The sequence below is a fragment of the Podarcis filfolensis genome, assembly GCF_964270895.1.
Source record: "Podarcis filfolensis genome assembly, chromosome: 3".
In the NCBI taxonomy this organism is placed as follows: Eukaryota; Metazoa; Chordata; class Lepidosauria; order Squamata; family Lacertidae; genus Podarcis; species Podarcis filfolensis.
The window spans coordinates 31,021,047-31,047,919 of NC_139606.1; the positions used below are offsets into that span (position 1 = coordinate 31,021,047).

The following is a 26,873-nucleotide window of genomic DNA, read 5'->3' on the forward strand; positions in this document are numbered from 1 at the left end:
GTTGCACTCCCCAACATCTCCAGTTAAAAGATATCTCGGCAGAACTGAGAAACAGCCTTGGAGACTTGGCCACCAGTCAAAACAGACATCAGTGGGCTAGACAGAGGAAATCGTGTGACTTTGTAAAAGCAGTGTTATATGAAAATACTGGGTCATTGTGGAAATGGCAGGGTTTTTAGAACACAGAACGCCAGCAGTTATTGATCAGAAATTCAGCTAGAGAAAACTTGTCTGTCAAAAAGAGGCTTTTGGCTTGTGAGGTTGAACCTATTGCCAGAAATGTCTGATGAATACAAACCTTTGCCTTCCCTCTGTAAATGAATATCCTTGTGTATGAATGATTGCTAGGAAAATGATAAAGAGTCAGCAAAAAGAATCTCGAAGCGTTGCTCTGTGGGATACAGACACAATTCCTGGGATTCTAGCTGTCCCAGAAAGCATCATTCCATACAGTCTGAACGTTTTATTTGATAACAGAGGAATTTTGCTCCATCAGTATCTTTATATTTGGGGAGGGGGGAGCAGGACAGTGGGGGCAGTGACCCTTCCTGAATTTCAGATCATAAAAACCATAATGTAAGAATATAACAAATGCGTTGCTGGATCAGACCAAGGTTCCATCTTCATTCAGCATCTCATCAATCTAATTTTCCCACTTTATTGTTCCAAAGCTATTGTTATTACGGGGCTTAAGGTTTCTAGCTAGATATACTCCTAACCTTTTTGGCTCACCACAGTTGTTATGAACAAATCCAGGCTGCCCTGCGTTGATAATATTGCCATAGTAGTCAGCTAAAGTAAGATATGAAGAGAAAATTATTGCAACAAATGCTCTTAAAGCACACTAATTTTCAATTTACTGGGCCATAAAACCTTCCTGTGTGCATTCTTCTTCCCATCCATCCATCCATCTGAAATGGCAGCTCTACATCCACCCCTAAAAAAGAAGTCCTAAAAAAGATTGCTTGCTGAATTACTGAATCACATTTTTTTCCCTTACAAATCTTACCAGAACCGAATTCAGCAATTCACCTGCTTTATGGAAGCTAATTTAAAAATAATGCCACGATGTCACTTTGTATAAGGTGCGTCTCCCCTAGTTTTTAAAGAAACAGGCCAGCAATTTTGCTCCTGTCAAAGTTAATAGCAAATCTCCCATTCGTTTGAGTGGTGCAGGATTGCAACCAATTATCATGAATAACACAGGCATTACCTACCCTGGAAGATGCGGGTATTAAAACAGGCTGGTTCTTGGTACATAATCTGGTTTCTACTGGTTCATTAAAGCTTTTCCTGTTGTGAAATGTTGCAAGACCTTTTACCTGAATGTGCCTGAGCGCATTGCAAAGGACATCTCTATAAAACAGGCAAACTAAAACAAAACAAAAAAGAATCAGGAGTACAGGAAGCTGTCTATTTAGCTCAGTTTTGTCTACTACTCTGGCCGGCAGCAGTTATCCAGGGTCTCAGGCAGAGAATCTTGCCTGTCTGGTCTATTTTTGACCGCTGATGCCAGACCTTGATACTAGGTAGACTCTACTGCTTGCCAAACATAATGCTGTACCATTGAGCTTTCCTAAACCATAAATGTGATTTATTAAAGTTGATTATTTCCCTAGGGACAAAATTTATGGAAGCTTGCTTGCCTCCTTCTTGACAAAAGTTGTCTTCAACTTCTGCCCTCAGAAGTCGGCACGGAAAAGTTGCATTGCTGATTACTGCACGGGTATTGTTGTTGTTTTAAAAAACACCGTGCTGTCCCGTCCTTGTTTTGTTATTTTTATTTTTTCGATGCGTGCATGCAGCTCCTCCCTGCCTTTTGTTCCTCTGCTTTAAACAAGCGCCCCTGCCCACACACATTCCTGTGAGCTTGGATGAGAGGACATCTCTCCTCTCCTTTCGTTCCAAGATTGGCTGCGGTAGCTAGGAACGTGCGTCCTCTCTCACACCGCCCGGGCCTTGTTTTTGCTTCCCTTTTACACCAGTCAAGGGAGAAGCGATTGCTCAAACGCGAAGCCAGCACGTGAAAGGGAGACACTCACAGCAACGGAAGCGGCAGGCAAATGTGTTAAAGGGTCGGCTGTCAAGCTTCCTGAACTCTCATTTATTATAATGAATTTGCCATTGATCGCGACTCCTCGTCTCTCCGCCTTTTCTTTTCACCCGGACACGTGAAAGCACGATCGTAGGTATACCTACGATCCTGTCGGAAGAGGCGTCGGTTGCAGAAACGCAAACAGGATCGTATACCCACGACCGTGCTTTCACGTGTCAAGGTTAAAAAAACACTCAACGGACTTCTGAGCACTTTGAAGAGATGTCAGTTGCAGAAACGCAAAGTGCTCAGAAGTCTCTCCCCCCCCCCCCACTGGGTTTTTTTTGGGGGGCAGGTTAAGGGATAAATATGAACGTGAGAAAGCCACCATCTTCCTTATAAGCCAAGCCCCATTCAAAACCCATCCTTTTGAAATAAATATCCCTGTTTTGGGTATGTACCCTGAGAACTATTCCGTTTCCAGATCATGGGCGTAGCGAAGGGGAGAGGCGGCTCCCCCCCCAACTAAAAACCAATAAAATACATAGCAATCTGAGGTTCTGCTCCCCTAACAAAAGCCCCCCCCCCAAAAAAAAAACCTGGCTACGCCCATGCTTCAGATTGGTTAAATTCCCCTTTCGAATTTAATACCAGCCTGGGGACAATGGTGTTTACGCGACACGTGCCTGGGAAACTCATGCAAACAACATTCCGAGGCCCCGCCCCCTTGCGTTCTGCCAGCAGCGCGCGGACCCGCCCCCCCCCCCCCCATCCGCGTTCGGCTGAGGACACGCCGCTCCCCGATTGGCCGCGGGGATCGCCTCAGATCCCCTCCTCCCCGCGCTGAGTCACAGCGCAGCAGCCAAGCAAAAAGGCGCTCAAGGTTCTACGGGAAGGGCCCTGCCAAGGGGAGATCCTGACGGCCAACAATCATTCGTCTTATTTCGCCTTGATAGGCTGAAGGAGCGCGGTAGTGAGCAGTCCGACGATAAGCTCGCCACGGCTAGCCCAAGCACAAATCCATAACACGCCTTTTTTGACTTGGTCTTTTTCGTTAGGGCTGTGTCTCCTTAGAACAGTTGTTTGGGACTATAACTCCCATCATCCCTAGCTAGCAGGACCTGTGGTCAGGGATGATGGGAATTGTAGTCCTAAAAAAACAGCTGGAAACCCAAGTTTGGGAAACTGCCAAAACTTCGATCTGAGCATGTGCAGAGTACGTCTTCTTCACTTCTTCGAGTAGCAGTTGCAAGACTGCACACACCCGGAGTATGGGTTGTGTGAGACTCTGCAAAGGAGGGTAGGGTTTGACTGATGTGCGTAGGAGAGGATTTTGGCAGGTGTAGCTTATCAGGAAGGTTTTAGACATGAAACGACTCCAGAAATTTGCAGTTCTCTGTGGCTTCTGGGATGTGCAGGTGATTCCAGGAAAGCGACTCCATTTTGAAATTAAAATATTTTACTGTACTGTAAATGATCTTGTGGGGAAAAATATGTTATCTTTAGGTAGAAGAAAAACAACCCAGTAAATAGGATTAATGTATAGCTTTACTCCCAGTGGGGTGATATTCTGAAATCAGGAATATATATATATATATATATATATATATATATATAGGCAATGCTTTGATATTCTGGATTACGGAGCATCTTTTTTTTTTTTTTTAATGCCAAGCACTATCTGTTTAAACAAGTCAAAAAATGCTGTCACCTTGGTTATAAAACCATTTTCATAAGTGATGCAGTTTTATTGCTTATAACCCGGAAGTCATCACAATATAAAACACGGGAGATTGACATATAACAAACGAGAAGAGAAATACAATTAAGTAAGTATAAACCAAAGTGAAGGAGCAGCATTATTTAAACTGGATTGCATCCCTTGTGATATGCAATCTATGCACAAATGGTGCTTACTTTTAATTGCATCTATGCCGTCCTTGCATCTGTAATTTGAATATATGAATGGCAATAACTAATAATGTACATTTGATTTCAAAATATCTCATCTCATCAACCACAGTCATTAATCACACATTCTATATCAAGGCTACTTAATATAGAGCCCACCAGTGTTTTGGACGACAACTCCCGTCATCTCCAGCCAGAAAGAGCAATGGTTATGCATGATGGGAATTGTAGTCAACAACATGTGGATGGCACCATGGTGGCTACCTCTATTCTGGACTAAAACATATTGTTATTTAGGGCTGGCACCAGACTAGAGAAGGCTCTGGGAAAATTACTGGGCAGTGAGTCATGCAATATTACTTGGCTGTGATGGCAGTGTGGGCAGCTGGGTTTATATATTAATATCATCATTATTATATTTAATGTGTATACCGCCCTTCATCCGAGAATCACAGGGTGCTTTACAATATAAAACCACAAAAATACATGCTATACTAAACGAAACAATAACAGTAACCCTCCCTCCAAAATTTAAAAGGCTGTAGATTAGCCAAAGGCCTGGGAAAAGATTTAAATTTTGCACAATGTCCCCAAGTGACACAAGTTTGGGGGCATTGTGGGAAATTACGAACGACTAGATTTAGCCAGCCTGATGCTGTTCAGAGTCCAATATAAGAGGAAAAAAAAGAGGTGGTTGGGAAGGTAAATTTAGCACTTCAGTTGATACCCCGATAGCTACCTAAAGATGCAAGGTGTTGAAGCCAGCCCTGTTATTTGTGTCACTTGTAAATGCTACATTGGTTTATTGTTGCATTAAGCAACAGTCTGCTTAATCATGAGGTGACTGAAGTGAACTGAAAACATGACAAGTATATATTGTATATGTTCAGGTGTGTTGACATATTATACTCAACGATCAACCAAATGAAGAAGATCTAAAACAAAACAAAACAAAACAAAACAAAACAACCCCCCCTTGTGATAGCTAGAGTGCTTTACTTAAAGAGATACGTACTTGCACATCAAACTTTTAAGCTACTCTGGGTTCTGGACACCCACGTTTCCAGCAGTGTCCATCATGAGAACTATTTGCACGTAGGCCCAGGCTCTTAAACAAATTACAAAATGATTTCAGTGTTTTCATATGCCAAGAACCTGATCAGTCCAGTCATCCGCCATATATTCTCTGATGATCACCTCAAACATGTTATTACTGGCCACAACAGATTAGTTTCTGGCACGAAGGACTTTTAAATTCCTTCATCTTATGTACATGCTCTCATACCAGCCCTCTGATGTTATTCCTATTTTACAGGTCAAGGAAATGTGACCAAGAAATTGCTATTTGCCAGGCAGGTCTGTAGGGATGCCCTCCATACTCCTAGGCCTAGGTGCGATGGAATCAGAAACTGATACCCTCCCTCGCTCACTTCTGATGCTTTAGAAACAGTTTCCTGGTTATTAGGGAGTTTCAAGGCTGCCGGCAAGTCATCAGATACCCAAGTCATAATAATAGATTCCAGCCCAAGCCACCAATATAAAATATGTGTGGTGAACATGTTCTCTATGATCCTGCTGGACTCAGACTCCAACTCCCATCAGCATGCGCGCACAACAGAGTAAAACAATAAAATTCCTAGGTCATTAACTCCCTGTCTGAAACCCCGAGGAGCAGATACCAGATAAGTTTCCCCATTCAGCTGTCCCCCCCAATACAATCCTTAAAATAAAAATTGTTATCAGAAGCAGTATGCAAATAATTTTATGCCTCTAAATTTCATGCACGGATAATTAATTTTAGAACTTTAGGAAAGTGATTTGTGTCTGCCTTAGTAAAAGGCAGTAAAAAAGCCACTTTGTCTGAACCCACAGTGTTCTGTTCTAACCCACTTCACAGAAGGCAAGCCAATCAATTTCTCAAAATCACATCTCAATAAAACTTTGTGCTGCATACATCCTTTTTCTGCCCGGGCCCATCTTTCCAAGGCCCTGAATTCTCACCACCCCAACCCCTGAATCCTCCATTTTTTTGAATGGTGGCATTCAATTAGAATGGCCTTCTTTTCTTTTCTATACTGGTGGCATCTAATTAGGACTGTAGACTAGAGAGACAACATGGAAGAGTTCTAATTGGACCGTCTGCTGGTAATTTCCCATAAGAATTGCTCTTCACCTTCTCTCCAGTCTGCTGACCAAATGTGCTTTTTAAAAAAGTGCTCAAGCATTTTAAAGAGTTGAAGATGACATGCCCCTTAACACTTGTGCACGCTGAACTATATTTTGTGAATCTCTGACACATGGCAAACTGCAAATGTCAAATCATTCACAAGAGCGCTTCCGGCAATTTAAGCCGGAAGATTTAACCGTGAGAAAGGCAACTTGAGACATAGTGATCCTTATGTGGATGAGACCCATCTCTCTCTCTCTCTCTCTCTCTCTCTCTCTCTCTCTCTCTCTCTCTCTCTCTCTCTCGGTTCTATTTCAATTTGTATGAATTGAAAAAAATAAAACAAAACCCGCAAACGACCGCTCTTACAGGATCCAAAACCGCCGTGACAGACGCAAGACACTCACAATTTTGTTTAATGACTAAAACCCTGCTTGTTCGTTTCAGTTTGCAACCCAGAACCTCTGATTTTAACTCTTGCAAAGCTCTCTGCGTCCATTTCATTAGGGTAACCACCCACCCGCATTTTGGTGCAATTTCGCAAGCGACAGACGGTTTTGCCACTGTTTTCAATGCTTGCCTGTCAAAAATCCCCATGAATTTACCATGCTAGTTTGGGCCTGTCTGTTGTGGTCTATGGCTTGCAGCAAACTCCTATCTACACCTGCAAGATATAGCTGGAGTGGGGTCAGAAGTGGGGCAAATATAGGAAGATGCTTCCGGTAGATCTAGCCTTGGGTAACCATAACCACAGCTGTTGCGATGGATGTCCTGATTTCTCCTTGATCCCCCTTCCTGCCTCCCTTCTCGAGGTCCCTCCTACAGGGCGGTTACCAGGCTGCCTATGTGGGATGAATTGACATTGCTGCAGCAGCCTGTTTGCATACAAAGCAAGGCTCTGGCCGGTGCCTGACCAGCCACTGCCTAGCTAGCCTCATCCGAAGCCCTTCATTGCTGCGGAGGAGAAGAGCAGTGGCAAGGCAGCTGTCTCTCTGCCTCCCTTGGGGAAAGTTGCTGATGTTTCTCACGGTTGACAGACGGTGCAAGGACAGGTATAAAGCTGACGAAGGATTTGGGGGGCAGACGGGGGGAAGTTAAGGAGATGGGTTAAGTATTGGGGGAAATAGTACTATTGTGGCAATTCTGTAGGCCGCTGGATTTTTACCTGCACAATGTTTTGCTTAAGATAGTTGCAATTTTTCAGCTTGGGGACAAGCGGCCCTTTGTCTCATACTGTCTTGTTTTTTGCCTAAACGGAGTCCTTCTGGAAAAGTACACGTTTGTCCGCCAGGACCAAATCTCTCTGCCACATATGTTTTGGATATTAATCTGCATTTTAGCAAGAGCTCGCATCCTAAAATAGCCGCAGTGGGTGAAGTGGCCTTTCCCCTGATTCTTTGGGTTGGTGACTTAAAATGACTTATCGAGGGGTATGTGGCGGCAAAGGCTCTGATGCAAGGCGGTGTGGGGTGGGAAGAAAGATGCGAGTACCCTTTTGAGCATGCCTATGGTGGCAAGTGGCAAAAAAAATTGCAGGCCTGGCATAGATTTTAGGCCTCTCTGGAGCCTCGTTGGCGAGAAGAAAAGGGTTAAATGTGAATTCAGACACTCTGTCTCTTGTCTTCCTGTTTGCTAAACTGCTGTCTTGTGTAAAAAGACAGGCTCTTTTGGCCTCAGGAATGGAGAGTTGTGTGACCATTTTGAAGTTTAAAATCAGGTTTTGTAGCAGTTGTTGTTGATCTGTGAAACCTGGCTAAAAGAATGTGTTGTACTGCCACTTTTTCTTTTTTTTCTTTTTGGTCTCCTCTTTATCTTTGCTAGTGCATATTCTGTTTTATTGCACAATTGTCTGATACAGATATGCTTAGACAGTGTTGCTAAACCCAATGTTATTTGTGGGTTTTGAACCTCCGAGCTATATATTCACTCCCATTTACTTTTAAACAGTGCTTTTTGTCCTGGGGTACGCATACCCAGAAACATTTTGTGACTCTAAGTTTGGCCTCATTGAGGGGCAATATTTCAATATGAGCAGGAAAATGAGAGTACCCCTAAACATTTTTTTAGAAAAAAAAGCACTGCTTTTAAATACCTTTTCTTTGGCTTCAAACATCTGTAGAGAGACTTCATGTTTCACGCACATACACATACATGCACACACTTGTTTAGCAGTATTACAGAAAGGGATGTAATCAAAGCCTCTTTAGTCCTTAGGTGAGGGATTGTTGCCAACAGTTCTAGTATAAAGTCAACTAAAATATTTCGGCATGATCCCCCTAAAGTTGTCCCATTGACTTCATTTGGAACACACTTAATTTAACTGTTGAAATCAGTGGGACTTTTTTTTTTTAAGTGCTTACCTTTGATTGGAAATCCCCTTTTTTTCTTTTGGGAAAATTCATGTAGAACTTGGAGATAATTTAATTTGAAAAACCTTACCGTTTCCTAAATAAATCATTTGCTTCTCACTGAGGAAAAGAGGGATAAGATACCCTTTTCAGATTCTATGTTTGAATTCAACTGTTTATATTGAAATAAATTAAACCACATTAATTGGATAGTACATATATAATAAATTATCATAATTAGACTGGCCCCCTTTTTCATAATGAAAATCGAAATAGGGATGCTTTTTCTGTATTTTAGAGACAAGTTCCACTGGAACCAATGTGGCAAGTTAATGGCAACTGTCATATCCTGTTGAGAGTCTGTGGTTAGACTGGGGGAGATAAGGTTCAAAGTTTACTGGATTGTTAGTTACAGTACTGTCCTGTCCTGCAAACTAACACAGCTGAGAGAGTTGTTGACATCAGAAGAATGGTATTGGTCAATCTGGAATGCCATGAACTCTGTTTTTTGAATCTCATGCTTTGATTTTTACTGTAAATAGAGTTTCTCATTGGAGATTCAGCAGGGCAGAATTCGGAAAGAATCACCACTACAAAAGTCCTTTAAAGAAAAGAATTGGGGAACTGTCCTTGATGGACTGTGCTCCTGTTTTCCATTCCAAATGTATTTATTTAGCCATTTTTTGTGGGTTTGGAGTGGCCTTCTTTGTGCACTCAAATATGACTAAACAACGCACAAAGAGCTCTTTTGGAAGCACTTGGGACCGTTAGGGGATTTTGAAAATGTTAGTAATTTCAGCCATGCCCATACATGCTTTAAAGGTTGTTTTATCACATTGGTAAACAAAGGCAAATATTTGAACAACGGCATTCTTGTTTGATACATGTTTTGGCGTTAGAAATGGAACTGTGCAGAAGTCATCTGGGATCTTTACAAAGTTATTTCAGGTGCATAACTGGTCTTCCTTTATCAGCAGTGTTAAGGCTTGTGGCACATCATCATATACAGGGCGAAGGCATGCTTAGAAATAATATAGAAATTAATTTCAGGCGTGAATAATTTGTGATTGCGGGTGCTGAGCTTTCCTCCTGGGGGACATCCTTTGCTGGAAAAGTATCTTTTTCCTTTGGCATTGACTTTTGTCTCTCTCTTCTTAAGCCATCAGAATGAAACACTCCCTCCCACAGTTAAGAAAGTGGATGCCATTTGTGAGGATGAATTGGGCAGGAAAATGGGACCAGGCTATGAGGGGTGGGGTCCTGCGTACTGGTGGGTCCTATGAATTATGCAAGTTTTCCACTTGTTTAGGTATGCTCTTTCTATTCTGTTTTGTTCTATGGAAAGGGCAAATGAAAGCAAAGTGCTTTTTATCTGTCACATTATCTATGATTGTATTTCTAAATTCCAGACACACCCCTTATTTAACCACTGGAAAATAAACAGACTAATAACGTCTCAATGAAAAAAAAATCTTTCTTTCTTTTAAGACTCACTATTGTTCCCCCATGGAGCTGTCAGCTCTCTCTGAAAACTGAAACTGTTCATTCAAAGTGAGGAGACAGTGGCAATTTCAAGATTCCTTACCCTTTCTTGTAAATTGAGGAGCATACAGTTTGCTTTAGGAAACAAAAGCAGCTTTAGGAAAACGATTCCCAGATCATCTGCTTTTCTGCCTGTCCTCAGTATTTCTGCATGTCGGAATAGTAAAAGCACTTCCATGCTATGGTTCAATTAGCTGCTTCCTCTTTGACACAGATTGTGTTTATTCTGACATCTGAATCTGGCTTGTAAATTCACTAGCTAAGCCAGGGCTGCAAACCATGGTTTCCTGGATCATATGTAATGGCAAACTATGGTTTGTACCAAATAGGAATAATTTAAATCAGAATGTGTGAGAAGAGTGGCTGTGGCTTATTGACAAACCATGGTTCAGCTCTCCGCCTGAACTGAACCCATGTAATAAAATCAGGTTTCCTGCCATGTAATGGTGTGGAAAGATGCTTTACACAGCACTGTCATGTTGTGTGTGTATTTAGGGGCAGGAATGTATCTCAGTCACAGAGCACATGCTTCGGAAGGTTTTATTCCTGCCATCTCCAGTTAAAAGGATCAGGTTAGCAAATAGTGGGAAAGACCGCTGCCTGAGGCTCCGGAGAGCCAGTTCCAGTCAGAAAACATGGACAAATAGCCTGACCAGACGTAATGCAGTTCCCCATGTCCCATGTAACCAGCCAACATAGTATAGAAGATCATTGGATGACGTCTTCGAAGGACTGCCTTCTCATGACATGAGCTTGCCCGCCCACTGCACTATTCCTCAAAAGCCTTGATCTGTTTTCCACTGCCATCAGAGGTTCAGCTGGATGATAATGCATGACAGAATCTTTTTGGTTGTGGCACCCAGATTACAGAACTCCTTTACCCAGGAAGCCTGGTTGGCCCCCTCCTTTTTGGCTTTTCGGCGTCTGGTAAATATTTTCCTGCTTTGCAAAGTTCCTGTTTTGGATTCTCTAAAGCTTTTCTGGTCCCTTTTGTGGAACTGTATTTTAGGTGGCTCTGGATATTTTTTTTAGTTCATTGTTCATCTTGTAGCTTTAATTATTATGTTTTAGGCTGATGATTTAAGCTGTTTTGGGGAGGCTAAAAGGCAGACCCCGAATGATCTTGTAAATAGTAAATAAAACAATGTCAGTTCATTTCTGTAGGTCGGTCTTGTTATCTGTTATCTGGTGATTTTTATCCTAAAGCCTGAGTGAAGAGGGCAGAACAAACCATTGAGAAGATCTCAAAAACCATATGTCACTTTTATAAATTACAAAAAGAGGAAGAGTATGGTTCTTTCAGTGGGGTCCCATTTTTTCATTGGAGACCACTGCTCTAAAATGTATCAAGCTACGTGCATTATCTTGTTCATCACTTTTGATAACAATGCTCACAAATTTACATTGTTGTATTTCGGGTCTAAACCTTTTCTAAACATACTTTGTGAACTCTCTGAGTTTGAACGAAGCAGCTATTATGGTGGATACTGTCAAGGCACGCAGCATTTAATCATCATTTTGAAAATACACACCCAGGGAATGTTCAGAATGAAACATTTCCTTCCCTTCTGCATGGCTTTCTGAATTGTGGATAGATTTATGCTTAATCAGCTTTATTGGCAAAGAAAAGCATATAGGATAAACATAATTCAGAAGACTTGTAGAGGAGTTTGTGTTTAATAATGCATGCAACATTGATTTTGTGGAAAGAAAACCCAAGAAGGAGAGAGTGGTGGTCACGGACTAGCACAGAGTTAAGGATATTATTATCTTGCTCTTTCATTCTGACTGGGTTTTGCTATGTATGTTGGGGCAGCTGTAACCATTGATGTGACTGCCCTTACATTTAGGAGAATTCTGTGTGCCTCAGCCACACAGTGAAAGGGAGAATGCTAAGGGAGCGAGGGTGGGTTGCCAGGTCCTTTGAGAGGAGGTCTGCACAACTTGTGATCTATATGTTAATGACTGGAGAACTCTTTCCTTCCTGATTAGTTTTTGTCCCATGTTGTATCTGTTTTTTAAACATCTTATTTTGACTTACCGCCCTTCTCCCTCATGTCTGCTCCTGTTTACTGTTCTTATTAACAAAAAAATATGGGAGAAGAGTTGGTGGAAGAAGACTGGAAGAAATTTAAAGACTATCTTCAGAAACACTGTAAAATTAATGAATGTTAAAATGATGTTGGATTGAAAATAAGTGGCATTAGCAACAAAGTTAATAAGAATATGCAAAAATGAATTGATAAATGGATGAAAATATAGAGTTATAATATGTTAAGATATAGAGTTAAGATAAACGAAAGAGGGTAAGGATTTGCTGATTTGATTATTTAAATAGGAACACAAAAAGGGGAGGTGTGAGGAGGTCAAGGAAACAAGCTAATGAGTTTAAAGTTACTAAAAACGGATTTGTTTTTAATTCTTTTTTATCTATTTGTTTTTTGTATTTTGTATTTTTATTCTTTTTTCTTTTTTATGTATTTTTCTATGTCTTCTTTTTTGTATCTTTTTCTTTCTATGTGACTTTTTTCTATTTTGTAAACTTATGTTTTTGTAAAATCTCAATAAATATCTTTAAAAAAAAACAAAAAATAATATTCCTCTCCCCCCAAAAGTTCTGTTGTGATCTACCAAGCAATATTCGGTAGGCCACCACAAGTTTTTATAGGCTCCATACTTTACCAAACTGTGGCTGCGAAATCAGGGTTTTCCAGCTGCTCACTGGTTGCAATACATGGTTTGTGGGTCGCATTTGATTCTATAAACATGCTCAAATAAACTTATTCTACAGAATTTCTGAGTATCCATTTTCATGCTGAAGGTGCACAGACTTATTGCTGGCCTTCTGTAACGCATTAGAACTTTCACATTTTATCTGCTAAAATGTGAAGCTGTTTTTATAACAAAATCAGGCCAGTGGTCTTTCTTGCTCATTGTTACTATTTTAACTGCCACTGGCTATCCACAGCTTTTTTTGTTTTGCTAGCCCTGTTCCCCGAGAACCATATTTTCACATGCTGGGTATGGGCCCAGGGCTTCCATCTGCATAGAAAGAAAGCATGTGATCTTCTATTGTGCCATGACCCCTTTTCAGTGCAAGAGATAAGGACAGGCTAATCTACCGTATTTTTCCATGTATAAGACGATTCCTTTTGCTAAAAAAAAAAAATAGGCAAAAATTGGGTGTCTTCTTATACATAGATAGTGAATGCAGAGGGGAAACGTGCAATTAATGGCAGCTGCAAGCAGGAGATTGGCTGCGGCGGTTGGGTGGGTGATTGGTGGCTGCGGCAAGGCCTGCTGGCCATTGGCTGTGGCAATTGGGCAGGCAATTGGCGGCTGCGGCAAGGTGTGCGATTGGCAGTGGTTGTGGCAAGCAATCGGCAGTGGCAGGCAGGCGGGTGAGCGATTGGTGGAAGTGACCTCCCCCCCCCCCAAAAGCTAAACAACTTCATTTCTTAATTTTGGGTGAAAAAAAATTGGGGGCATCCTGTACACGGAAAAATACGGTATGTCACTTCCAGACAGTTGCTATTTTGTGGGTGAGAATTCAGCAACATACCAGCAAATTCAGGTTGCACAACTGAAGCAGAGTTGGCATCCTTTCACAACAAACCTGCTTCCCCTCCACCCCATTTCTGTAGTAAGGAAAGTGACCGGAAAATGAGCTGGAAACCAATTGCTTGGTGCAACAATACCGTACAACTTCCCTGCAAACAAACCAGAGAATGAATGCTCAATAAACAACCGAGGAGGTATAATCTCCCCAGGCACTTTGTTCAAAAACATCAGGATATATGTTCACAGGTGTGTGGAAGGGATCCTAGGAATGTATTACTGGTCACTGGCTCACTGGAATACAGGGAGAAGATGCTACTGTTAAGGACTGATTCTTACCCCCTCTCCCCAAGTATTGAAAATATGAAATATGAAAAAAAAATGTGAATGAGAAACAGGGACCAACTTGTTTTTGCAACATTCATTTGGGAGCCGGAACTGCTTGTGGCTTCTTGTTGAGTGCTGTTTTCATGGCAAACGACCATGAAAGTCCTCAAGTTGCAAGAAGCTTTTCCATGCACAACTTCTTTCAGGTGATGGCCGAAACATCCCTCCCTGATTTTACAGAGCAAATTCCGTAGCTTACGCATTGTGTGAAGAAGTACTTTCAATTGGAAATTTAAAGGGAAACCCTAGATAGAAATGTAGGTTGCAGGCCGACAGAATGCAAGTAGCACTTTATTTTACTGAGTGGGTTTGGTTTATTATTAGCACTCCTGCTCTTGAGATACCAGCAGGCAGGCTTTCTAGGATCAATCAGAACAAAATGTGTTATGCAGACCACATACAGTCTCCTTAGGAATTGGGGAACGTTCCTGGGGATGTGAATATTTCACTGGGAGCTAATGCATACTTCAGCAAGTCGCAAATGCAGTTTTAGCACTCACATTCCCTGTTCCCAGCACCCCTGACACTTGATTGGCATTTACCATGGATTGAGCCTTTAGTGTGGCAGCCTTTGTGTGCTTTGTGGAACTCCTTGCCAGTAGAGGTTTGGCAGGAACTGCTCCTCCCTTCTTTGAGGCAACTTTTGAAAACTTAGGTTGTTTCAACAGGCCTTCGCTTTATGAACATTCTCTCTTTAACCAATCAGTATTTCACTGGTGTTTTATTGATGTTTCTCATGAAGTTTTCATGGATACTTTTGTTGATTTTATTCATATTTGTTGTATGCCACTCTGGTATATGAAACAAAGATACAGAATTAAGCTTTGGCTGGGATTATCGTGGATCTATTATAACCATTACGAGAAAACTAATTTTGTAAATGACTCTTGTCAGTCTTTTTTAAAGCAAAACATTTCTGCTATCCCAACCTGCTGTGTTGTGTGTATTGGCAGAGCTGTGTTTTTGTGTGTTTGTGTGGTGGGGGTAGGGTTCCCAGCCAGATTTTGATAATTATCATGACTGCTGTTTCCTTTGTTTTTTTCATGTGCTCCCTTCTATTCTGTTTTATGATGACGTTTGTTGGTTTCAATTTATATTGTGTTCTATCCTACCCTGGTATCGCACTGCGATGAAGCGTGGGTTAGAAATATTTTTAGTTAATAACAAAATCATCTCAACCTAACAGGTGGGCCACTACAGTGACCCTCACTCTGCAGATGGGGAGGCGAAAGGCTGAGGGGTCCTTTCTTCCAAAAAGGAGCCCTGTACACTGGACAGTATTCATATTTGTTTCCCTCACAACATCACTGTGAGGTAGATTATTTTAGGACTTAAAGACCGCTCAGAGATCTTGCAGCGAACTTTGTAACTGAGCAGAAATTTGGATCCAAGTCTCTCAAGACTTGCGCTCTAATCTCATGGATTTACTTAGAGCTGCCTAAATGTTTCAACCAGAGACCTAAGTGAGTTAATGGTTGTGGTGAGATGTGAATCTGGGACTAACTGGCTCACATTCCTCTGCTTGAAGCTTCATGCTATGCTGGGGCATTGCTGGGCATCTCTTGAGGAATGGGGATGTTGTCTTTTTAAGTTCCTGATGCTCATTACGTTGCCAAATATCTTAACATGCTGAAATGTCAAGGCCGTTCAGTAGACTTGGATTGATTTTAAGAGCAGTGCTATCAACTGTGAGCCCGTCTTAAGCTGAAATCCTGTACACACTTCCCTAGGAGTAAGTTACATTGTAGACTACAACCCAAGGGCCACATTATTTTCTGGTCAACTTTCTAGGGGCCACCTGACCAGGAGCAGATAAGGCTACCGGCGAAAGCGAACAGAGCAAGTACTGAATCTTACCTTTTTGTAGGCTAGTTCCACCCAACACTCTCTAGCCTGCAAACAAGAAGCATGACTGGAGTTTCAGGACACATTTGAGGCATGCGAAAACACTTAAGGAGGGTGTGAAGTCTAGGGTGGCAAGGGGTGTGGCTCAGGAAAACAGGAGGAAATCTGATTGCCACAGAAGTCAGCCCTTTCAACCAGCGCAGAGACAAGAGAGGAGGAGTGCAAAAGAAGTGTCATCTGTGGCAATTGGGTTTTCTTTGTCCATTGGGGCAGATTTGGGGGTGAGAGATGAAACCGTAAGCCGTTGCCTCTGATGCCATTCTCCAAGAGATCTCACCAGAAAACTTTGGGCAGGGAAACTCCACACTCCTGTGGGAAGCCAGTAAGCTAACCAGTACTCCTCATGGGGCATGTGTGTGTAGGATTTGGCCCAAGAGCCTTCCAGAGTGACCATAGGTTGTTTTATAGAATACTTTTGGTCTCTTATTTTCTGCAGTTGCCAAATCATCTTAATGTGTCCTTCCTGATTCTGATGCTTCCCTCTGTCCTGTTTTCCTCTCCAGGCACAAACCATGAATTACGTTGGGCAGTTAGCAGGCCAAGTCTTTGTGACTGTGAAGGAGCTCTATAAAGGATTAAATCCCGCCACGCTGTCTGGGTGCATAGATGTCATCGTTGTCCGCCAGCCTGATGGGAACCTCCACTGTTCGCCTTTCCACGTGCGCTTCGGAAAGATGGGAGTTCTGCGTTCGAAGGAAAAAGTGGTAGGGGGACAGAAGATGTATTGACATGTTTTTTTGTGTGTGTCAGAAGCTCCTTCTTCACACAATATATTGTGCTGGGGGCAGGGATGTTTTCATCCTATGCGCTCTCAGGACCACACTTGATGATGCATTGCATGCACAGTGATGTGTGTTAGTGGTTACTAGAACTACTTCAGCTCAGGCCCCATGACAGCTCCCAGTGGGCCTTGCTGGCTGAGCTCTGGAAGACATTTTCTCAGCAAAGGCCCAGAGTCGTTTGAAAGCTTAAGAAGGGCAGTCAAGGTCTTCTTTTCCAGTTGCTTCCCCCAGCCCACCAGGAGGGTTGGCTGAAGCCCTTCAAGGGCACATATAACATGCTCCTGCAGGATTGTGGATCAGGAGAAGCTGTAGGAGAGTCGCCACCAGAGTCGAGGCATGATGGAAGAGCCATGTCCTTAGACTGGGGTAATGTAGAAGGTGGTGCTCAGTATGGTGACTTGTGAGTCATCTGAGTTTGAGTCCTTCTCATGGAGACACTAAGATGTAGGTGCAGAGACAGTGCAGTGCATATTTCTGTAGCTGTGGGGTCCCTGTTCCAGACTGGGATAGCAGCTTCCTTTCTGGGCAAATGGTTGCTTTGACCGGGGTGGGGGACATTTCCATCAGGAAGTGTTAGATCCTCCTCACCAATCTTCCTCACACCGCAGTCCCAGTCTCAAGTTTCTGCCCCCAGCTGCCATGGTAAAAAGGAAAGCACAGGCAAATGTCACTGTGCAAGTTAATGTATCGTCTGCTTTGGCCCTCTGGGCAGATCTGTGATGCATGTGCTGGAGCACTGACTCCCCACAAAAGAACCATGGGAACTAGAATTTTGTGTCCTCAGCACTTTCACCAAACAACAAAATCCAGAGAGGTGGTAATTATTGTGTGTCAGATGGATTGTTTGCTCACAGATTGGGTTTTTTTGTTTTGTTTTGGATAAGGCCTTTTATCACTGGGAAGGCCACTGTTTATTTACAATACTGAGCCTATCAATGGACAACGTATGACCTTAAGCACTTTTATGGATTCAATAAGGATTCGGTGGGCTTTAGCTTATCTCTTTCGCTGTTGAAAATGTCACTTAAAATTGCTTATTTGGAGCTCAGTGGCACCTAGGACCAGGAAGCTGGTTGATGCTTAACTTTCATTAGATCAGGCAATTGTACCCTAGCTATGAACTTACTAGATAGATGTCCTTTGACAAACCTCTGTTTTCTCCCTCTCTGCACCTGCCCCTCCCCCAAACCATGAAATATGGGGATAATAGCACTGATGTCCCTTACAGGGCTGCTCTAAAGGATTGCGAGATAATGTGAAGTACTTTCATCACTTGAAAAACCTTACATAAATGTTAACTAGGATGATGTGAATTAGCCCTTTTCACAGATATAAGAGAATGTTCATTCACGCGCTAACTCCTTTCCAGTGCTCTGCAGTGAAATTATACGTTTGTTCAAAAGTCTTTTGCCCTCCCCAGGTTGACATAGAAATCAATGGAGAATCTGTGGATTTGCATATGAAATTAGGGGACAACGGAGAAGCATTTTTTGTAGAGGAAACTGGTGATGACCAGGTAAGAGGAAGCTCCACTTCCCAAACATCTTTCATTTCTAATAAATTATGGTTACAGCGCAACATCTGTAGTGGATCGTCAAACCCCAAGACTGCTATGCCTTTAAGAGATCCATTATAGGGAGAAGGCTGCTAGATCTGATTTCATTTACAGTTCTCCATTTCTTGCACCATTCAAGACTTGATTTACACACAGTGACAGATGGAGGAAGAGGGTGGATGGCAAAACCTAAAGGCCAGTTCACATGACCCCATTATTTCTGTAGTGATTCCGTTTGTTGCTGTTTGCATGTAGCTGCCATTAAATGGAACGTTTTCTCATCTGATTGTCTCTTCCTCACTTGTTAGCAGTATTCATTGGCAGAGGAAAACTTGCATACTGCGAGACTGCTGGCTGTATAATTGATTGTTACCTGATTGTGTGAACTGGCTATTTTTGGTAGCAAGGCATTCATTGGCTTGGCTGATTTGCCTAAAGCCAAGGTGATTGGATTTCCATTACTTTCCTGATCTGTGCCTCTGAGCATGCCTTCCCCAAAAGGATTTTTTTTTAAATTAAGCAGGACTTCCACATTCCTGCTGCAGAACTAGTCAGTGCAAGAGTATATAGCTTAGTTCCTCTGCACAGAGGAAGGGGAGCCCATTCTGGCACGTGGGACAGCTCTTGACAGTTCCATAGCACGTATCTTGCATTGATTCCATGATTGAAGCTGCTATCTTATATATACTTATTTAGTCCAAAGGGAAGCACTTCCATAAAAGCATGGCGAGAAAGGATTCAGCTACATTAGAAAAACAACAACAAAAAAACAATGATTTGAATGTGTTATAAAAATGCAGCACCATATGGCGCCAGAGAGCACAAAACTTTTCAATAGTGTTTTTACATAGGGTTTCCCCCCCTTTTGTTACAACAATTTAATTTCTGACTTTTTTATAGCGTTTCCCACCCCCTGCATGTAGAACCACCTAAATAGCCTAAATGAAGCCTTATGCTTTGCAAAATTTGAAAGAGCTACAAGGTGGAGTATTTACAAAAGCTTAACTTATGTGAAGCTTGAGGTACATTTTGGGGCATATGTTTATGTGTGATAAAGGATAGATTAATCTTCACAAATGTCAAAGGAAATGAAATAATGAATATCAAGGGAAATAAGACGCTGTTTTGTCTCCTCCTTCTTTTTTCTAGGAAGCAATTCCGTACCACTTGGCTACATCTCCCATTCTTACGGAGGGAACAGCTCTCATGGAGTTACAGCTGAAGAGAAACTCTGTGGACAGGATAAGAAATATGGATACTGGAAGCAGTTCACAGCTACCAGCCTCTGTTTCTTCATCTGCTGTTGAGCCCACTTCTTCTAGTTGTTCTGTGAAGAAAAGGAGGAAACGTAGAAGGAGATCTGCCCACAAAATAGACACTTCAAAAAGAGATGAAAATGACGATACCACTGAAGATGAAAACATGTTCCCTATAGAAATCAGTTCCGACGAAGAAAATGAGCTTTTAGACAATACAAGGTACTGATCCTGCTTAAACTTGGAGAAGCGATTTATTCAGAGGCATTAATGTTCTTTAGGCAAATACCTACGAAAAGACGTCATGTGGATTTCTTACAGCATGAGAATGATTGGATGCATATGGATTTTATTCTGGACAAAGTTTTCTCATATTGCACAAAGTTCCTATATTCATACTTGCTTCAAAGAGTCAGTGGATTCAAAAGAGAACTTAATTTGCTTTAGGAAGTAGAACAAGTTTGCACCATAAGTTCCTAGCCCAGGTGGTTAAGGAAATTTAAGGAACCGCTAATTTCTGACCTCTAGAGTTGTGTTTTTTTGTTTTGTTTTCCAACTTGCACTTCTTATCAGAAGCATCTGGATTTCCAGTCATTTTGAGATGACGTTTGAACCTAACAGTTCTTAGAGAAGGGAAGTAGTTTTCTCCTCGCCAGTGTTGCAATGCTATTCTAGCTCTGAACGAGAGGTTGTTGTTGTTTTTTTTTTAAACACACACACACACACACAAACAAAACTAAACCTCTTTTCCTCTTTTTGTTTATACTCAGAACATCTGCCTCTGATCTTTGTAGAGACGAAGTGCTTGAGATAAATACGTCTTCAATCAGTGTGCTCCCTCACCACCATTCGGATGGAGAATGGTCCCCTTCACCAAGGTATGGTATGTGTTAACTGGAGTACCTCAGGTAGTCTTCTGTGCTAAGCGCCTTCCTCCAGCAAATTCAGACACTGTGCAGCAGTTGAAGGGACTTGAGCTCCTCCCACACTTGTAACATTCATGAAATGATTGTATATTTCTGGGCTCGGCATATGCACACCCATAATTAGGATAATCAAGCATTCCAAGTTTCACCCAGATGTTGAGCTGGTTTGTGCCCGTAACACTAAGCCAAACCATGGCTTAGCATGAATGTGAGGGTTCCTGGAGAGAACACTGTCCTCCTTTCCTGGTCCTCCTGCTGCCGTAACTTCATTCATCCATAGTTTGGCTTCGTATGTCGTCTTGAACTGCCTTCAGCCAGAGTTCAGCTTGGTGCTATGTGCAAGCCAACTCATTGAGTGCTCAGCTACCTGTTACATGTGAGAGTGTGTAAACCACTTCTTCATTTCAAAGCACAGGAAGAGGAGTAGATTTGGAGTAGAGTTTCAGGGTATGTGATGTTTAGTGTGAGGCCGAACCTTGGAAAACTTGTTGATCTTAATTATCCAGTATTAGTTGTGACTGAACATTCTGCGGCACATGGATGAAAACCCCTTCGGTAGGCTGTAACAGTCCTGATAGGATCATGTTGATGGGAACAGAATTATTTTAACTCCTACATACTGGTTTTACGATTGAATGAGGCAGCTACATAAATGCAAGTGGAACATCTCCATTGCTGGTAATGGAAAAGTAAAGAACCTCACATGATTACAGAGGTCTGCCTTCCATAAGCACCGGGTACATGTGATACTTCTGATTTTTGATCACATTATATGTGGAAGGGTCCTTAGTCATAATATAGCATCCTTTTACTGCGATCGTTAGGTCGTGTTTCTTGCGGACCACTCTGATTTGGGGGCAAAACCATACAGATGTAGGGTTGTTTTTTTAAAAAAAACATGCGAAGGTATTATACTTTCTTTGTCCATTTCTAAACAATGTCCTTATAACTAAAAACACGTTTTTGTGATCTCATGCTTAATCCAGTTGCTAGAGAAAGGTTAAACGGCAGTGGAGTATGTCTGTGCAACACACATATTTTAGATAACATTTCTGCCTGTTTCCTCTGATGAGATCTTCACCCTCAAATTCGCACTTGTTGCACCAGAAGAGGCCAGGGTGGATCACTGTTTTGCATATGTTATTGTAATGGTGGCTGTCCTATTTGCAAATGATTGCAACCTTTTGTGTGCTGTAGTCTGGTGTCTCTCTGAACGGTGCACTGACTTACTGTACATTTGCTTATAGTGATTCTGGATCTTGTCGCTTAGAAACTCAGTTCTCTTTAAGCCGAGTTCCTTGTTTTCAAGCGGGCGGGGATGTCATTGTGTGTCCCAGCAGCATGTGTTGATTGCAGCGTATTGTGGAATAACGATGCCTGTTTTTCCCCTTCCTTTTACTACACCTCACACTGTCCAGTAAGCCCAGAACTTGCCCAGGGAAGTCCTCTCATCTTACTGTTCCAGCAGATGGAGGCTTATCTAGTTCTTGCCCTCAGCAGTCTTCTCATTATCCTGCTACAGACAGGTAGCAACTCTCCGCAAAGTTCTCCTTTGGTTTGTTGGAATGCTGATTAACCCTTTTAACCCTTTTTAACAGTTTTGCAGCCTTCCTCAGACTTACCAAACTACTCCTTATTACTAACACAGTTGCTTGGCAGGAAACTGGGGTTAGCAATTAGGGTTTTCATTTCACGTTATGTTGCCACTGTATTAATGACGCAGAAACTGTAGACCTCTGGCCAAAAATTGGGCTGGTTATCATCTGCAGTTCAGTCCTTTGTTTCTGTACATTTCTCCTCCTCTTCCACTTCCTTTTCCCTTATTTTTGTTGAGCTGCCTGCATTTCCTCAGGGTCCTTCACTGCCAAGCCCTTAGGCTACTGTCTTATCCAACACTAGGTCCCCTTTGGTCAACCCAGCTCGAAGGCAGGTAGTTTCCTCATGGTACAGCACAGGTGTACTTTGCCAATGATCTTTTGTAGGCACAGGGGCTCTGATGCACCTTTGGAGCTCCCTTGACCACAAGAGCTTCCTCATTACTTCAGTGAGAGGGGAAAGCTCCACACGTGCAGGTGATATGAGCACATAACCATCCATTGCCGACTAAGCACATGTTGTCCTCTCGATCAGGGCAAGAAAGTTGCAAAAACCAGAATCTGAGGTAGACGTTTTTAGGGACACCTAATTTCAAATCTCTCTTAAACAGCAGGGAGTTTGGGCATTTTAAAATAGCCCGATGGTTTGCTTGTTTGTTTAAAAAATCCACGTTCGTACTTCCTGTCCAAAGTTAATATGTTGAAATATATATTTGTTCCCACAGACAAACTGCGGCGAATAAATATATCGTTTGCTGAAAAAAAGAGAGAACAGGCTCTTGAGTTATAGAACAACTGTGCTTTCTTTTCAAAGCAAGTTGTGTTTAAAAGTGGTTCGTGTTTGCGCTGGGGAAGACTGAAGCAAAATTCCCAAAGGATGCACTGCGATACAAAATGTTGTCATAGTTTAAAACAAACAGACAAGGGGAGAATTATGTTGGTGGAAAACACAGTGATGATGGCAACCCGCTGGTCATTCTTCCTTTCACAGTGCTAGCGGAGGAAGCGCCTACATATATATATTTACCATGCTTTCATGTACTGAGGGAAAATCAGCAGCATTTAGCATCTTCTAGTATTTTCTAAGTAAAGGAGAAGAACAGGACATATGACTGGGTGCAGGACCCATGTTTCTATATATGCTAGGAATCAGCAACTAGGACAGGAGTGAGGGAATGTGCAGCCCTCAAGATATTGAAGGATTAGACCTCCCTTAGATATTGAAGGATTAGACTGATGGGAGCTGAATTTCAACAACATCCGGGGGCACACAGTTTCCCCAGCCCCCTCCCCTGAACTAGAGGCTCTTGAGTAATACCAGCCCTGTTTCCTCAGTAATCTTTTGAAGCAAGAGATGTATGCAGAGAGTGTGGTTGCAACAGGCAACAGGACTTGCTGGCAACCAGCTGTCGTGGGTTTTCTGGAAGGTTTTGAATTAGGGTGAGTTGCACAGGGTGATTTGCATTGACAAATGTTCTGATCCCCTAGTGAGTTGATCTAATTTTGCATGTTTATTTGACTCGCGTTCAGTAAACAAAGCTTGCCATGCCCTCCCACCAGATGTCAAAGAGAAAAATAACTACCAAACTTTTAGAAGACATCCGAAGGCAGCCCTGTTTAGGGAAGCCTTTAATGTTTTATAGGTTATTGTATTTTAGTGTTTTGTTGGAAGCCACCCAGAGTGGCTGGTATAAATAATAAATTATTATTATTATTATTATTATTATTATTATTATTATTATTATTATTCACGGCACAGCGTTTTCAGCTGGCATCCATGTTTGTCGTTCCTGATGAACTTCTGTAATAAGATTTTTATGTATATGGACAAATGAAGCAGCAGAAAATGCTTCTCTACACTTCCTTGCTGCCAGTCTACTTTGGTGGGGGGGCAGTGGGGGGGGAGCAAGGCTTGCCCCTCCATCTTTCATTCCCTCTTGAAGGTTCTCCTCCCATATTGCTGGCAGCTGACCTATATGCTTTTTAAACTGAGGGAAAACTGTAGGCAACTCTGAATGAAGTTCCATTAATTCTTGGGCTTCCCCTTTGACTTGGTGGGTCCTGTAGTGTTTATAGGTTCATAATGTCCTATCTGGACAGTCTGTTTTGCTTGCTTTTCCTTTTTCACTGTCTCTTCTTTAGAAGATAACACTGTATTTCCTGTTTATGTGATGTTGCAAAATTGCCAGGCGTAGCCCAAGATCCTTTAAATTTGCCAGAAAGTCTGCAGGAAATACAGCCACCCTTTTAGAGAAGGTGACATTTAAGCAGTGCCTGTTGGCAAGGCATACATTCTGGATATAAATTTTCCCTATCTATCTCTACCATCTACCATCTATCAATCTATCTATCATCTGTCTATCATCCACCATCGTCTAAAGATGTATTTATTTAACAATATGTACACACATGTTGCTTGCTTGTAATTGCAACCTCTACAAGCAAAACAGAGACATTAAAATTGTCAGTGAATTTTTTTTTAAAAAAATAATAAAATCTATAATAAGCTAAAAAGAGATTAAAACACACACTGGCTGCTACATTCTTGGATAGCCTTGCCTGAACTTAGCAGGAACCAAGAAGAGGCAGTGAAAGTTCCTGTCTGAAGTTGAGTGGGTGTATTTGGGGTAAATCGATCCCTCAAATAAACAGGTTCCAGGCTATTAGGAGCTTTATATTAATAGTGATACTTTGAACTTGGCGCAGTAGTAAATGCATAACCGGTGCAGGTTTCTGAGCAGACATATTATATGCTGACAGGGTTTCACTCCTGTCAGCATCCACGAAGCAGCATTCAGCACTAACTGTAGTTTCCATATCAAGAGCAAGGGAAGCTCCACATGGAGTGCATTGCAATAACCCAGTCTTGAAGTCACCAAGGCCTGAACTACTACTCCTGTGCATTTCATACACATTTACTTGGGAATACCAGAGTCATTGTGAATTGAATCCTGAAGCTGGAATGGGTGTGATGAGCCGGGAGGTGCATTGTCAAGATGTGTCGAGGAGCTAAGTTTGAGGAACAGTTCCAGCCTTTAAGGCTTATTTTGGGTCTGCTCAGCTGGATGCCAAAATACATTAGAGAAGAACAGACTGCCAGCATCCAGTTTGCTGGCTCATAAACCCTCCACACCCTGATGCTACCAGATTTCTGCAGTTCCAATGAAAACGTAATCTAAGATCACACAGAGCTAGTGGGAGTCCTGGTGCTGTCCTTCTCCACACAGTCTAAATGTGTTTGGTTTTTTCCCACCTGGGGAACCTGCTTTCTGTCAAACTCAAATTGTAAGCTCTTTGAGGCAACGGGGCTGCGTTATTCGCTGCAGGACAACTTTTAAGAAAGGTATGATGTTCTTCTAGGGGATTGCTAATACAGTACAGCACAAATTATGATCTAATGCGTTTTGACCTGGCATAATGCATTTTCTTTTTCATGCTGTCCATAATGTAGAAGTGTATTAGTGCTGAGAGTTAAATGCTCAGTTAAACGCTTAAGGCTATTAATTATTTTTTTAAAAATAGTTCCTGTTCTAGTAATGCAGAGATGCCATTTCTCTTTTAACACGATAACAGTTCATCTGGGCTTTGGCTTTAGAAAGGGATTGGCAATGTAGTCCAGACCCACCTGCAGTAGGCTTTCCAGATGCCCACGGGGACCTCTCCCCCCCCATTTCCCGAAATTAGGCTGGAAGGAGCATTCTGCTGCAATGAACAGAATAGGTTGTGGCATTTGTATCTCTGTGTGTGGTGCCCACCGGTTGCTCCAGATTGCAAATGTGTCCACAACACCAAAAAGGGTTGCAGTTTCCTAGCTTAAAAAGGCAGTTTTGTAGAACTTCTCCTTAATAGTCCCAGAACCGAATTATTCGTGTCTTCTTGATGACTTATGACGCACGTCTTACGTTTAGTGTGTTGGTAGTGTGAACTCAAGTTTAGTTTGCTCAATATTAGGTGGGTGCATTAAGTCAGAATTGGACAACATCAGAACGCTTTTGGGTACCAGGGGGACCAAGAACTTGGGATTTTTTCAGCCTCATGTATCATTTTTATATATGTAGTTGGTGGGACAAACTAGTTTGTTGTATCCTAAAGTTCTTCACTAGCTGAGCTATTGTATCCCCGCCCCCCCCATTAAGTAAGAAAACAGATCGTTCCTCTTGTTTTGTGTAAGCACATCCATAGATTCAAGTTTCAAATATTTACATCCTGATCCTCTGGGATCAGCACATTATTTTTCTGGATCAGGACATGTTTGCACAAAAATGTTTGTGCAGGGAGGTGGGGCCATGGGTCAAAGGCTGCCTGTGTAACAGCCTACACAGATTTGACAATGCATACCTGGTGTGTGTGTGTGTGTGTGTGTGTGCTTGAGGGAGAACTGAATCAATGCACCAGTTCCTTCCCCCTTCCTTCCTTCCCATCAGTTCGTCAGTGCTGCCACTATGCATTAAAACGTTACTTGCATAAATGGATTTTTATTGCATCCTTTGTTTTCCAAGGCAACCGTTTTGTCCACAATCAGATTAGTGGTTCATGTGACCTGTCCATTTAGGACTGATTCAGGCATTTCCATGTCGCAGGGCTATTCTGTGTCTCCCTATGGAAGAGAATGCACTGAGTGAATTCATGCTATAGGGGTCTAACTCATTCTGTCCCAGGATATCCTTGTGATAAGGAACCTTGGGTACCCTTTTACTTTGGACACCTGAGGTCTAGAATTCTAGGAATCACCTTGTTTTTGGCATTATAAGTTGCTCTAAACTCTTTTTAATATTGTGTTTTAATGTTGTGTATCCCACCCTGGGGACCTTAGGGTCAAGGGTGGGTTGTCAACCATTGTCATCATCATCATCATCACCACCAACATCTCCTGTTGCCTTTTTTTCATGGTATCGGAACCCTTGTG

The 26,873-nt window shown here is 42.1% G+C and overlaps 1 protein-coding gene across 9 annotated transcripts in view; it reads left to right on the forward strand.

The window, feature by feature from the left end:
* LPIN1 (lipin 1) overlaps positions 1-26,873 on the forward strand; it is an 85,813-nt gene that overhangs the window by 33,581 nt on the left and 25,359 nt on the right. For 4 of the 9 annotated variants that reach the window (XR_014546471.1, XM_083607207.1, XM_083607208.1 and 1 more), the window contains 5 exons: positions 16,357-16,557; positions 18,056-18,151; positions 19,340-19,668; positions 20,217-20,324; positions 21,791-21,898. Coding sequence is in view for 7 of the 9 variants with exons in the window: in XM_083607207.1 (XP_083463333.1) it covers positions 16,357-16,557; positions 18,056-18,151; positions 19,340-19,668; positions 20,217-20,324; positions 21,791-21,898 (842 nt within the window). In the remaining 2 variants the exon portion in view is untranslated. Of the gene's footprint in view, positions 1-6,953; positions 7,166-16,356; positions 16,558-18,055; positions 18,152-19,339; positions 19,669-20,216; positions 20,325-21,790; positions 21,899-26,873 lie in introns of those variants that run through there. The other 5 variants (XR_014546472.1, XM_083607213.1, XM_083607211.1 and 2 more) reach the window with 3 other exon arrangements.